Below are 13,048 nucleotides of genomic sequence, written 5' to 3' on the forward strand. Positions count from 1 at the left end.
ACTATATTTGGAATATTTATCTGAGTGGGGCCATTTTGCATAAAGAAACATTTACTTTTGATACTTTTTACATTTGTACATTTTGATGCTGATACTTTTGTACTTTTACTTAAGTAAGTTTTGAATGCAGGACTTTTACTTGTAGTGGAGTAATTCTGCAGTGTGGTATTAGTACTTTTACTTCAGTAAGGGATCTGAATACTTCTTCCACCACTGATTCGTAATGTCAAGACAAGCTGAGATGGTGCATATTATCAAATAAATTGATTTAAGATCTGTAGTATGTAGTAGGCGGTACTGAATACAGCCTGAGCCAGCACACAAAATATCTGGACCCTAAAACCAGCTCATGGAATGCAGTAATGTCTGTTTATTGGTATTTTAGATGGCACATTTGTGTGCCAGTAAATACTGCATAGAAGTTATCCAAAATAATACAGAAACTGTATCAAATTTGTATATGAACAGAATATGAGATAATGTTATCAATGACATATTTGCTTTTCCTGCTGTGACAAGTCAAAATGTCTGCTGTGAAAAAGGTTCCTGCTGTAAGTACGTATGTTTCTGGGGAACATTGAGACATTTGTGTTATTGTTTTTTTAATGTGTTAAAAGATCATGCTGGAGTTATTTTATCTTTTCTGACCTATGACAACAAATCCTACGAATCTACATTCTGTTACCCTATCTTAACCTGCTAGCAGTTATTATCTGTGCAGTACAAACCTGACATAGCTTCTGCTTCTATTCCAAAAACCTCCACTGTCATCCAGAAACCAAACAAAAAAACATGCATCTGCAGTGACTGCATTAACATAATAGCATAGCATGTGGCTTTTCTATTTGTCCATAATATATGTTTATTAACACACTATTGTGTTGTGATTATAGTAGAGTGCTGGGACATTGATGGTACGGGGCTTAATGTTCCCAGGGACTTCTGCTGTTGTGGTGTAGGTTGGATGTTGTTATTCTCTGTTCCTGAGTGCAGCGAGCCCTGGGAGCAGCCGCCACTGTCCCTTGATAGAGAGATAGGTTATCAGCTGAGGTGTTCACTTGTGTTGTTCGGTTTGGTAATCACCTCACCCTGCTGTGCTGTACAGTAATTATAATGTGGATTTTATTGTGTTTGGTTTCATACTGTGTCACTGGCTCGCACCAACCAAGGACATCATGTGAGATTTTAAGATAATCTAAATCTGTTGCAATATATATAACGTGCATTGTCTCTGTCGAATATACAGATAAGTGTGTGGTTTGTGGCTGCAGGTCCAGTGAACATGAGTGCTTGTTCTGTCACTTCAAAAATTTTATTGAAGAAATCATCTTGTCAAGGTCTTCCAAATAATTTCTTAAAAGCACACACGCATGCACGCACACATGCACACGCACACACACACACACACACACACACACACATGTGACATACAGATGACTACCTGCAATTCAACACACACACCTCCAACATCCCTGAAAAGTGAGGCAGGCACAGCACCACCTTCCTTGCTCTCCCTGTCAGGATAACCATAGCAACCCTGTCCTCCCTCCCTCTGCGCTCTCATTGGCTGGAGGAGCGTCATGGTTACACGAATGCAGCAAAGAATCTGAATGAGCTCAATGACACTCTGCCCAGGCTCTACTTAATACTGCCCTTCACCACATCACACACACACACACACACACACACACACATGAGTGATGACATGTAGAGGCAGAAATCTGTGTGGTGCTGCTACCTGAGGCCACTACATCGATAATGACAGGCGCTAGCTTCGAGATAAGACTGATATATAAGTGACATTTACTGAAAATGTCCTTTCTAATGAACACACACACACACACACACACACACACGTATATCACCGCAGGCTATGATTAGACTTTAAGCACACATTCAGATGGGATGTGTGTCTCAGTTGTGGCTGAGGGTTTGAAGGACTTTTTTGTGTGTGTGTGAGAGGCGAGCGCTAAGGGCAGTGGGTCCTTATTGTGTAAATATGAGTCTTAGTTTATTAGTATTTCAATAGCTGCATCATGTCCGCCTTCGTGAGCGTGAATGTAAATTTTGAAGAGAGGGTTAATTGAAGCGTGAGCGGATCAATACGCCGTATTGTAAGGCAGCTGTCTAGACTGGCTTTGGATCAGATGTCTTACAGTGTTGCCTTACAGGGTCCCCGCTGGGCATAAAGAGAGCATTATGACACAAACACACACTCACTCACACGCACAATTCAAAAAGGGGTCTATCTGTATTCCAATTAAAAGCCTGTCTGTCTTCAGTAAAGGCTCTGACTTGCACACACCGTCCTGTCTCATCTGTCACCGTTTAATTCATCTATTTTTATCAGCTGTCTCACCTATAAAACATGCACTGTGTTTAGCCCGCCTCTGAAAATCTCACACCAAACATATTCCTCTCACCTTTTGTTTTTTTATAAACAAGCATGTGCTGTCACACAATACTTTTTGATAAACTCACGTAATAATACACACGTGCAGTAACGTGTTGGCAAGTGCATGTTAATGTGTCTGTCATTAGTTGTGTAAGTGGTGACAGAAACTTGGCAGCCGCAGCCAGTACAGACAATCTTATTCAGACACTCTCATTGCCTCGGGGGGCTGAAACAAAAGGATATTGATTTTTACATTTGGGCCAAGAACAAGAGAGTGGCGAAAGAGGTGGATAGATGGAAAGAAGGAGAAGGAAAGGGTGAGAGGGAAGAGGAGAGAGATTTAAAAGGTGATCTCTCACTTGAACTGCCAAAGCGTTTGGCCACAGATGGTGTCTGCAATGTGGGTCTTCTGGGTTAGAAAAAAGCCCACCACATTTTTCAGATATTTTAAAGGATAAAGTTGGTGATATTTTATGTTTTTCTTGCTGTAAATAAATCCCCTGAAACAAACAGAACCAACCATGATCCTACTAACAAATACTGCCTGTGCAGCCAAAGCTTTTTCCTCTATGCTTTAAAGCGCCATTGTTACTATTTATGTCAAGTATGTAAAGATCAGTGCTCAATAAGTGAAGGCTTATTGCACTTAAAGGGGCAGTCTGGATTATTTTAAGTTGGGTTGTATGAGATATTTATACATAGTCTGTGTATTTCCAACAGTACATGGCGGTCGGCACGCCCCCAGTTTGGAGAAGCAGGCAGGTGTATTGACACAGAAGAAATGAACTGCTGTGGATGGGGGCAGCAGCAAATCATATTTGAGTTTATTACTCTCTCTTCAAAGCCACCAGACTCCTTTGACAAAAACAGTAATTTTACCTTACAGAGCAGGGGAGTTGCTGATCTACCGTTGCCTTCATCGGGTTGTTTGTGTTACTGTGTGACTTTGGTGAATTCTCACTAAACCTTTAGTCACACAATAACATAGCTAACCAATTGAGGCAGCGGTAGACCAAAGCCACCAAATCCCAATGGGTCTGGTGGCTTTGAAGAGAGATAGATAACAGCTTCAGTTCCCCATCAGAAAAGACTGTTTGATGGGCAAGTTAAAGCTGTGAAAACATTACAAATATAGCACAAACTTTTACTGATAGATTTATTTTGTTGATGTGGTTAAAATCAGTGGTGGAACATACTTTACTTGAGTATTTTCACATATATAACTTTATACTTTTACTTCACTACATTTGAGGGGCAAATATTGTACTATTTACTCCACTATATTTAGCCGCCAGCTTTAGTTACTTTTCAGTTCAAGATTTAACACAAATTAACACAAAATATAATCAATTTAAAATTATTATGCAGGTTTTTAATAAAAATAATAATCCAATAATATTTTGGAATATATAAAACAATCTAAGTTGGGCCATTCTGCCAGTACTTTTACTTTTGATACTTTAAGTACATTTGGATGCTGGTAATTTTGTACTTTTACTGAAATAAGTTTTGAAAACAGGACTTTTACTTGTAGTGGAGTAATTCTGCAGTGTGATAGTAGTACTTTTACTTAAGTAATGAATCTTAATACTTCTTCCACCGCTGGCTAAAATAGATCTTGCAGCTGACCCCGTCCACAGCAGTACATTGCTTAGCATCCGTGACGGTACTCCTGCCTGCTTCTCCAAACTGACTATAAGTACCACATACAACCCCACTTAAAAAAAAATCTGAACCATCCCTTTAATATGGGCCTCTTCTCTTGGGACTAAAAAGTTAGTATAAAATAAAAAGAATATTGCACTGATACTGAGTGTGCAGATGTTTTTCCTACCATCGTTCAAAAACTATTAAAAACACATGAATAGGCTACATCATTGCACTGGTTTCTTTATTAGGATGACTTTATGTACTTATTTTGAAATGTATTAAACCACTGATTAAAATAGTCCACAACAAAATGTCATATTTACTCCTCTTTGAGTAACTTTTAATAAAAACTACAATGTCCTGCTGCTTTAAGGAAAAAAAAGTCTTGTAATATGTTTGTTTTAAACGGGGAACAAATGGCGTAGGATCTGAGTGCCAGGGACAGGAACAGAGAGTAATGGGAAATTGACTAATATATTGTTGTCTTTTCTTGCATGTGTTGACAAGAAAAATGCATCACAATAACAGCAGCCTTACCTCTAAAAGCACCAACATGATCAACAAGTCCACCCTGTCAGGTTAAACAGCACCCATGCCAGAAATATACTCTAAACCCCAGAAAACATTTTTTTTCTCAGATTTTTCTTCAAAAATCCATGCTTTCCTATTCTCTTTTATTTGTCTTCACATAACCCTGAAATAATGACAAGACACAGCTCAGTGGAAAAGATGGAGTGCTTGCTGCTGTGTGTCCTCAAGCTAAACTGTCTTTGTTTCAACTAATCCTTGCTAAGTATAAACAGCGTGATTTGCATATGTCGACTTATTCTTTACACATTGATGCAAATACCTTTGACTGAAACTCATCTCTTGGTGTTAAAGCAAAGCCCTTGGTGTTTGTGTGTCTAAGTGGCTGCCTGTGTGTGCTTGAGTGTGTTTATGCGTGTGTGTTTTTAAGGAGGGTCTGTGTCCCTGTGGGTGTACAGTATTCTGCGTCTAAAGTGTATCATCTGTACACATGCGCGTCAGCAGGCATGTGAACACAACACAACGAGTATGTGTGTGTGATGTATGTTTCTGCACGTGTGCAGCATTTTTTCCTTCACAACAGTATGATTGACAGCAGCCATTAATAGGATTAAGTCCAAGTGGGCCAGAGCTCCCTGTAGGAGTCTTCAAAGCCCACCATCACAGGGGAGAGGAGGAAACATACAGACAGCCTACTGGGGCTGCATCTGCACTGTGTATGTGAGTGTGCATGCTGTGTAAAGTGTGTGTGAGAGAGGGAGCATAAAGGAGCTAGAGGAAGATATAAATGTGCACTGCAATAAGACAGAGGGTATGTATAAATGAACACCAGTTGGTGAGTTAAGTGTTTCCTTGGTTTTGCAGCTGCCGTGTTCCTAGCAAGGTCTTGGGTGTGTGGGGGTGTATGAGGAGTCTAGCTGTACAGTCATTACATGAATTTGCGGTTGTGGGCAAATAAAGTAAACCTGAACACATGAAACCAAACTTTATAGAAAATCCCTGCATGTAAAAATATGTTTCTAATTGGATACATGGCTGCTAGAGAGTGCAGTTTCATCCCAGGTGACCACAAGAAGAAATATAGCTTTGAAACTGTATTTTTTTGCAAAAAAAGCAAAAACAAACAAAAGAAAACTACAGCAATATGTCTTCATATCTGCAGACTTGCCGTAGTAGGAAAAGCACAGGTGTCACTAATAACATTGACAACGGTTCTCTTCTATTCAGACATCCCAGTAAAGACAGCGTGACAGTGTGACAGCATGCACAATACCAGGACCCTGAAGCAAATAAATGGATATCAGGTATCAGTAATCTAATCATTTACACCCGTGCCTTTCCTGCTGTGGCATGTCAAAAACCTGTTGTTGTATCTGTTTCAGCTTCACTGGGAGGATAGGAGTTTTGCATGCAGTTTCCTTGGCGTGTCTATTATTTTTCCATCCAATGCTGGTGGGGCGTCGGAAGTGAGGCGGAAGGAAAACCAGGTGTGTGAGCTAGTTAACCCTTGTCTAATTTGTCATGTGATCAACAGTATAGGTTAAATTCATCCATGTTGCTGTCAACACTGTGTCAAAGCTTTTGTCTAAAGTGGATAGGAAAAATAATAGATGCTTTCAGGGCTCACTAACCGTAACCTGGCAACAAGTTAAAGCATCTTGTTTTCTATTCCAACATGTGTTAAATTCAAAAGATTTGCTGAATTCTTTTTCCAATAGTAGTGAGTTATTGCAATTTTAAGGTCACTTGCCCACAACTTTTCTTTCAATTTCTTTCAATTTCATCAAGATCTAACCCAAATGTATGTTTACTGCTGTTCTGTGTGTGGTCCTGTGTCTTACCAATGGCAATGGGAGCAAACAAGGTCGAGACAAACAGCAGGCATCTGGTCCACATGACGTCTGACGTTGACCTGGAAGTAAATATGGAGGTACTTCCCGCTGAGCCCAGACGGTCTTGTGGTGAGCTGTTTTTCTCACAGCTCAGTGTTTCTGACACCATACAAGCCTGCAAAAGTGGAACACAGAGAGGATTTGTTCACTTGGATGTCATAAATACACAGGTTAAGATGCCTTATGTCTGTGTAATGGACATACATTACACATGTCTATGCGCTCTGTATAACACGCTGTATTTATACTCCTAAAACGCTCAGCTGCTGATGCAAGTTCATCTATTTTATATCTTAAAATTGCACAGATACATTAACAGTTTACCAAGCACTTACAATGGAGAACAAACAGCAGCATTTTCTAAAATGTAATCTGTAAAAATGATCTTTCAAATAACAGATAAGCTTCCTGATCATTACTGAGAAAAAACAACAGTTTTTACAAAGTTTATGCAGCTACATAAAATAATTCCCTGACATCCTGTTACTCTATTTACTTATGGAAGATTGATGCTTTAACAAACAGCACTTTACTAAGGTCAATGCAGCTTCCTGGAGACATGTCACAGTAGACTAGACTGTAATCAATAATGATCTTAAATGATGCTGAGAGAAATACAGACAGCATGGAATGATTATGAAGCAGAATAGTAACTCAAAAGGTTGTCATCAGCTTCGCAAAATATGAACTTTGTAGAACATAAAGAATATTAGGAAAAGTAAAATTCGATTTTTGGTGCCAGTGGTGGTGAATAGCCTTCCTATGGAGACTATTTATAAGTGTACTGTATATAGAAACGTCAATCAATGAAAAGTATGAGATAAGGCCGATTACCATCAAACTGATCCCTTAATCGTGGATGTATGCACGCTGCTCGATGATAAACATAGTACATTACTGACAGTAGCTGAGGAGCTATTTCTAATTCCACAGGCATCCGTTTGAGAAGTAGTTCATCCATCATTAAGTTTTTCACAAATCGTCTTTTTATTGTCTTTAGAGACTCAAATTATCTCATATTATCCTCACACTGTTTCTGAGAGAATTGAGTGCTTTTATGCATTTCCAGTGCAGCTGAGATCATATTTAATATGAAACACTTCACAAGAACAGGAACATTTGTATAAATGTAAAAAGTCAGCTAACTATATGCCAAATAATCAACGAGCAACAAATATGTAGAGCAACTGCAAAGCTACAATATGCTAAATGTTGACCTTGTAGTAAAAAATAATAATAAAAAGGCTCAATAAAATGATGCTTAATGTTTGTATAATGATGCTGCTCTCTGTGTTAGGTTTCACTTCACTTGGAATTCCACATCAGCATCAAAGTGTGAAATGTATTGATGTTCCAATCTAATTGTTCATTTCATGGTCTATCAGCGATAAACAATTAATAAGAGGATGGCCTCTGAGATTAGTTATAGCAGTGACAGGCTGGTAAGCATCATTTCTCCTCCTTTTTTTCTACACTGATTAAGCTGACCAGCGTTGTTCAATCACTTGCTCGCTCGCCCACTCCATCAGCCGGCAATTACCTCAAATTCACTTTTCAACTATGAAAAACTAGGATATTTACACATATCCCCATGTAAACAACGGTGTTTTTATCATACAGCGTTTTATAGCTGACTTGCAGATGGGTCATTACAACACATTCAGTTATTACGCAATTGTCCTCGTTGATGCTGAGTAAACATCATTTTTCACAGGAGTAGTTCACGGGGTCCTGTTTTGTGCCTAAATGTTCGCTGTTCTCAAGGGAACCCATGCACAGCTCCAAACAAACAGCCATGGTGTGTGTGTGTGTGTGTGTGTGTGTGTGTGTGTGTGTGTGTGTGTGTCCAACTGAGAGAGCAAGACTGCTGAAATTTGCAACAGCCAGGGACAGATGGAGTAAAGCTGACAGTCAGAGCCATGGGAAATACATCATGTGTAACAGAGACTATTGATCAGTGTGACCATATCATTTTGGCCCAGCAGAGACTAAGACAATAGCCAGCTATCTCCATCATGCCATGCTGCGAAGGCAAATAGCTGCTTTGGCACAGTCTCGCCCTTAGATATTTTTGGAAAGCTACAACTACTGCTATAAGAATACCAGATTTTTTTTTTCGTGTTTATAGAAACTGTCAGTATGACGCAGACCTTTCCATAACCACCAGAGACGTACAAGATATGCATAATGCATCTTCAGAACATCTACAATGACAAAAAGCCTCATGCTGCAGACAGGACAGATAGACGGATATACCCAGAGGCATATGTACACTGCAGAATCTGAATCTCAGGGAACAGACCCATACTAGAGACAAACAGTATGATAAGAGCTGTGTAGTCATCTGGGGTTTTATTGACTCTGTTCCTTTTTAGCATGTCAAAATAAATCCTTAAAATTGAAAATCCATTTAACATTATTGCGATAAAAAGCCAAAACAGGCTGAAATTAATTTTTAGCAAAGTCAGGGCTGTTTAAGGAGTCAATTCTGTTTGTTTTACTGCATAAAATAGTCAAATTAAAGTCAGTCAGTTCCAGTCTATTTATTCTATTTACTAGATTTCTTTTCTTTTTTTTGCTCTGAATAGTGGGAAATATTTTCATATCAACTGGAAAGTAATTATTTTGGTCCAAGTCAAAAAAACAAACTCTGATGTACTGGCAAAAAATGGATACATTTTCAATAGGGGTGTCATAATAAAGTGGTATGGACGATAACTATGATGTTAAAAAAATGAAATATTGATATAATGTTAATAATTAACATAATTATAATGCATAATGTATCTACTTGTAAAGCTGCGCTCTAAACTCACTTATAAAATGGTTGGCTTAATAATACATCAGTTTAATAAAAGCTAAAACTAACCAAACAAAATTCTCTGTAGTTTTTATTATTTGTTCTAATTCTGTTTTATCTGATACTTTACAGAATTTGAATCTTATGTGTTATTACTTAATGTGTCCGCCCTCAGTTCATTATGTTCAAAACACCACTTGTGCAACTATTGCCATGTTCTTTAAAGGTTCCTCAGCAATATTTAAATATTACTAACCAAGCAAATAATAAAATTGTGTTTATTTTGGAGATTCATTTTACTGTTGCCCCTTTATTTTATAAAAATAAATAAATAAAGTAGTTGCTACTGATGGCAACCAAATGCCAAGAATTGGTTGCCACTACATTTCTCAAAATAGTTGCCAATGGCAGTTGTTACTGTCTAGTCCTGTAAGGGCTAGTATTATATTAGTGAGTTCATCTGGCTGTTCTCTCCACCTCCCTACACTCATGTTTTGAGTTTAACTATGCACAAAAAAGTTAAAGATAGATTTGACTGACAGCATTGTTTTTCCCCCAAAATTCTATAGATATCACAATAATATTGTTATAGTGAATTCTATTGCTCATGATAATCATGTATTGAAAATGTGATAATTGTGAGAGCCCTAATTTCCATTTCATATGTCTGTAAAGGCTTCCAATCAGCTGAGAGCAAGAAAAACACATTTTATCTCCCATTTCTTTTCATGAGTTTGTCAGTATAACACTACTGACCTGTGAAGGTGAGAAATATCACGGTGATGCTGCACATCTTTATTTTTATGTGACTTCTATTTAACCAGGCCCATCTCTATATTTACTCATATCTATTTTTCCAATAAAGTGCTGGTCAAAATGGCAGCATTGTTTTGTTACACAAACCAAAACCGATAAAACAGAGGGAAGAGGAGTAAAAGTAAGAGAAAGGCTGGTAAGGTGCCAGTTCGGATCACCTCGGGCTTTCTGTCAAACTAACCTCCAATGCAGCACTTCCAAACATGTTCAACTTTCTCAATATCAGGAGGTGCAACTGATAAAGTGAAGAGCAGTTTCACATCTGCTAACACAAATCCATAATGGCACTGAAGTGATAGAATCACAATAGACTTTATTCTTCTCCACCGCTTAAACAACTCAACAAGCTGCCCCATTTTGATTGATTGGTCCCTAACTCGGTTGAACATGAGCAATCTGACCAGCTGTCCCCAGCTAGACACAGGAGGCACACACTGACATATGGCCGGACGCCACCAGCCACAGCATTCCACTGTTCCATAATTCAAAAGCTATTCCATCACCCCGTATGCTGCGCCACCATCTCGCCCATCAGTTAATTAACCCTCTCATTCCCACCATGCTCACGGTGCTTTTACCAGACAAGAGTTGCGTGACAGCCTCGAGCAGTCCACCACTAATCTAAGCTCAAATCACTCAAGTTATGTTCATAATTCAGCAGGGTGGCATACTACCATATGCTCCAATAATGACGTAAAAATATGGTCCATCTGAATCAACACTGCATAGACAATGGTGATGGCCCAAAGCATCGCCCTGTCTCTCTAACCTGTTTCCTTCCATTATCTGAATGTGTTGATTGGTTAATATATTATGAATAAACAGGCAGTAATGGTGCTTATTATCGGAACATATGCGATGTGTTTACACGCCGTATTCATCAGATCATCTCGCGCATAAGGTTCGGCAAACATCATATGCCCCGTCTGAACTCACTCACTGTTGAAATGATGAAATAATCGAGCCATATATTTTAAATGAACTCAATATTTTTTCCCATCCTGAGCTAGTTATGTCCCAGCAGAGAACCTCCCTGGCAGATAAGCAGCATCTGCATAAAACTGAGCAAAACATCAACTAATAAGCAGGAGCCGACCAAAACAAATAGCCGTCTCCGGATCAAAGTCCTTTACCTGCTGTTTCCATCCATCTCTGCCCCAGTTATAGCAGCTCCTTAGATGCCTGGTAATGATTCCAGAATAATAAAGGCACATTTTTGTTCCCTTCAATCTATTTTACCACTAAAGTTTATAAAATTCACATCTGTGACAAACAATATTTGTTTATAGTGGTTTGATCTTATCAAATAGAGTTAATTATTTCCCAGCAAGAAGCTATTATACCACTCTAAAAAAGATCTGTTCTCTAAAAAGTGACTTGTTTCTATATTTTCCTGCCCAGAATATTCGTTTCCAGGCTCAACATTAACAGAGCTGTTGCCGAGGCCACTACACTTACAGACTATATTGCATGCATCCATGAACTAATTGATGTAGGGCTGATTCTGTGCACCGAGGCAGCCTGACCCTATGTGTGCGTATGTGTGTGTGTGTGTATGCGTGTGTGTGTGTGTGTGTGTGTACAGTCCCCTAACGAGAGAGAGTCCTGCCTGTCACAGCACTCCTCATTCGGGGATTCTCTCTTTTGCTAATGAGTGCTGACCGGACTGGGCTACCTTGTCAACACACGTCACATGCACGCACACACACACGCGCCCTCACACACACTGACACGATTACACACACACACACATGCTTATCACTAGGATACCAGATGCCCTACTCCCTCAGCCTCCAGGCGGAGTGTCTCAAATGTGTCCATGCTGCGTTAGTAGTCTACCCTGTGTGTATGCCTATACCATGTGGACGTGTGTGTGTGTGTGTGTGTGTGTGTGTGTGTGTGTGTGTGTGTGTGTGTGTGTAAGTCACAGAGAAGAAAATGTTGAACAAATTCTAGTAGAAGCTACTCCATCTGTAATGATATTTACATGTTCTCTCTTATTAGAGTGGAAGCAAACAAGATGGGATTCTCAGTTGTGACAGGTTTAAAAGATATTATTAGCTAAACCCTTCAATTTGAATAAATTATGTGGTAGAATATTTGTTGACAAAATACAATCAGAGGAGGCATTTCTTGCGTTTGTCCAATTAAAATACATGATGCATGTATCTTCTAATGTTCTATTATAAACCTATTAGGGCTGGGTGATCCCAATATAGGTAATTTTAAGATTTTTTATATATATATATATATACTACATAGCATGTTTTCTGGTAGGGGTGTAATGCCCAAACATGGATGCACATATGCTTTTATTTTGACAGTCTTCCTGTTTTGTTTTGTGAAGTAAACTGAGCACACAGATAGAACCTATCTTAGGAATGGTCTATGTTCATAATTTAAAGATCATCACAGACTCTTTAAGTTAACACATAAATAATGCGTGCACTTAAATGCAATGTGGCACTTTATAGTAAACAGAAGGCCTATTTTCATGTATATGTTATTTTTACTGGAAGAGCTCAGAAATAAAATGGTTAAATCTTATTTTTTTTAATCTTATATCGTCTCATATTGATAACAGGTTGCTGAATCTAATCAAAATCGCACAGGAGCAGATTTTGTGATATCGGCAAATATTGTATCGTTGTCCAATGAATCAATCTAATATCGTATTGTGATGCAACTGACAATTTACACCCCCTATTTTCTATTCATTTAATGAATACTCTATATGAAATCATCACGTGGTAAAGCCTATTTTTGTTCATGTGTGCTGTAAATTACTTGAAAAGTACTGTGTGTTTTCTCATCTAAGTTTAATGAAGAACTTTGGCGCAAAATAAACAGTTTCAAGCGAAATTATAAAGAAAACAAATACATATTTACATGCATATTGACATGCATACACACAAATACAATCAGATTTATTATTACTGGTGTATTCTCGTAAGATGAATACTTGGC

The 13,048-nt window shown here is 38.5% G+C and overlaps 1 protein-coding gene across 1 annotated transcript in view; it reads right to left on the minus strand.

Annotated features, from left to right (window-relative positions):
* The window catches only part of adgrl3.1 (adhesion G protein-coupled receptor L3.1), a 140,219-nt gene that overhangs the window by 101,380 nt on the left and 25,791 nt on the right, over positions 1-13,048 (minus strand). The window contains exon 3 of the mRNA XM_059338568.1: positions 6,415-6,580. Within this exon, the coding sequence (XP_059194551.1) occupies positions 6,415-6,574 (160 nt within the window). The 5' untranslated portion in view covers positions 6,575-6,580. The remainder of the gene's footprint in view (positions 1-6,414; positions 6,581-13,048) is intronic.

The sequence above is a fragment of the Centropristis striata genome, chromosome 1 (assembly GCF_030273125.1).
Source record: "Centropristis striata isolate RG_2023a ecotype Rhode Island chromosome 1, C.striata_1.0, whole genome shotgun sequence".
NCBI classification, from domain to species: Eukaryota; Metazoa; Chordata; class Actinopteri; order Perciformes; family Serranidae; genus Centropristis; species Centropristis striata.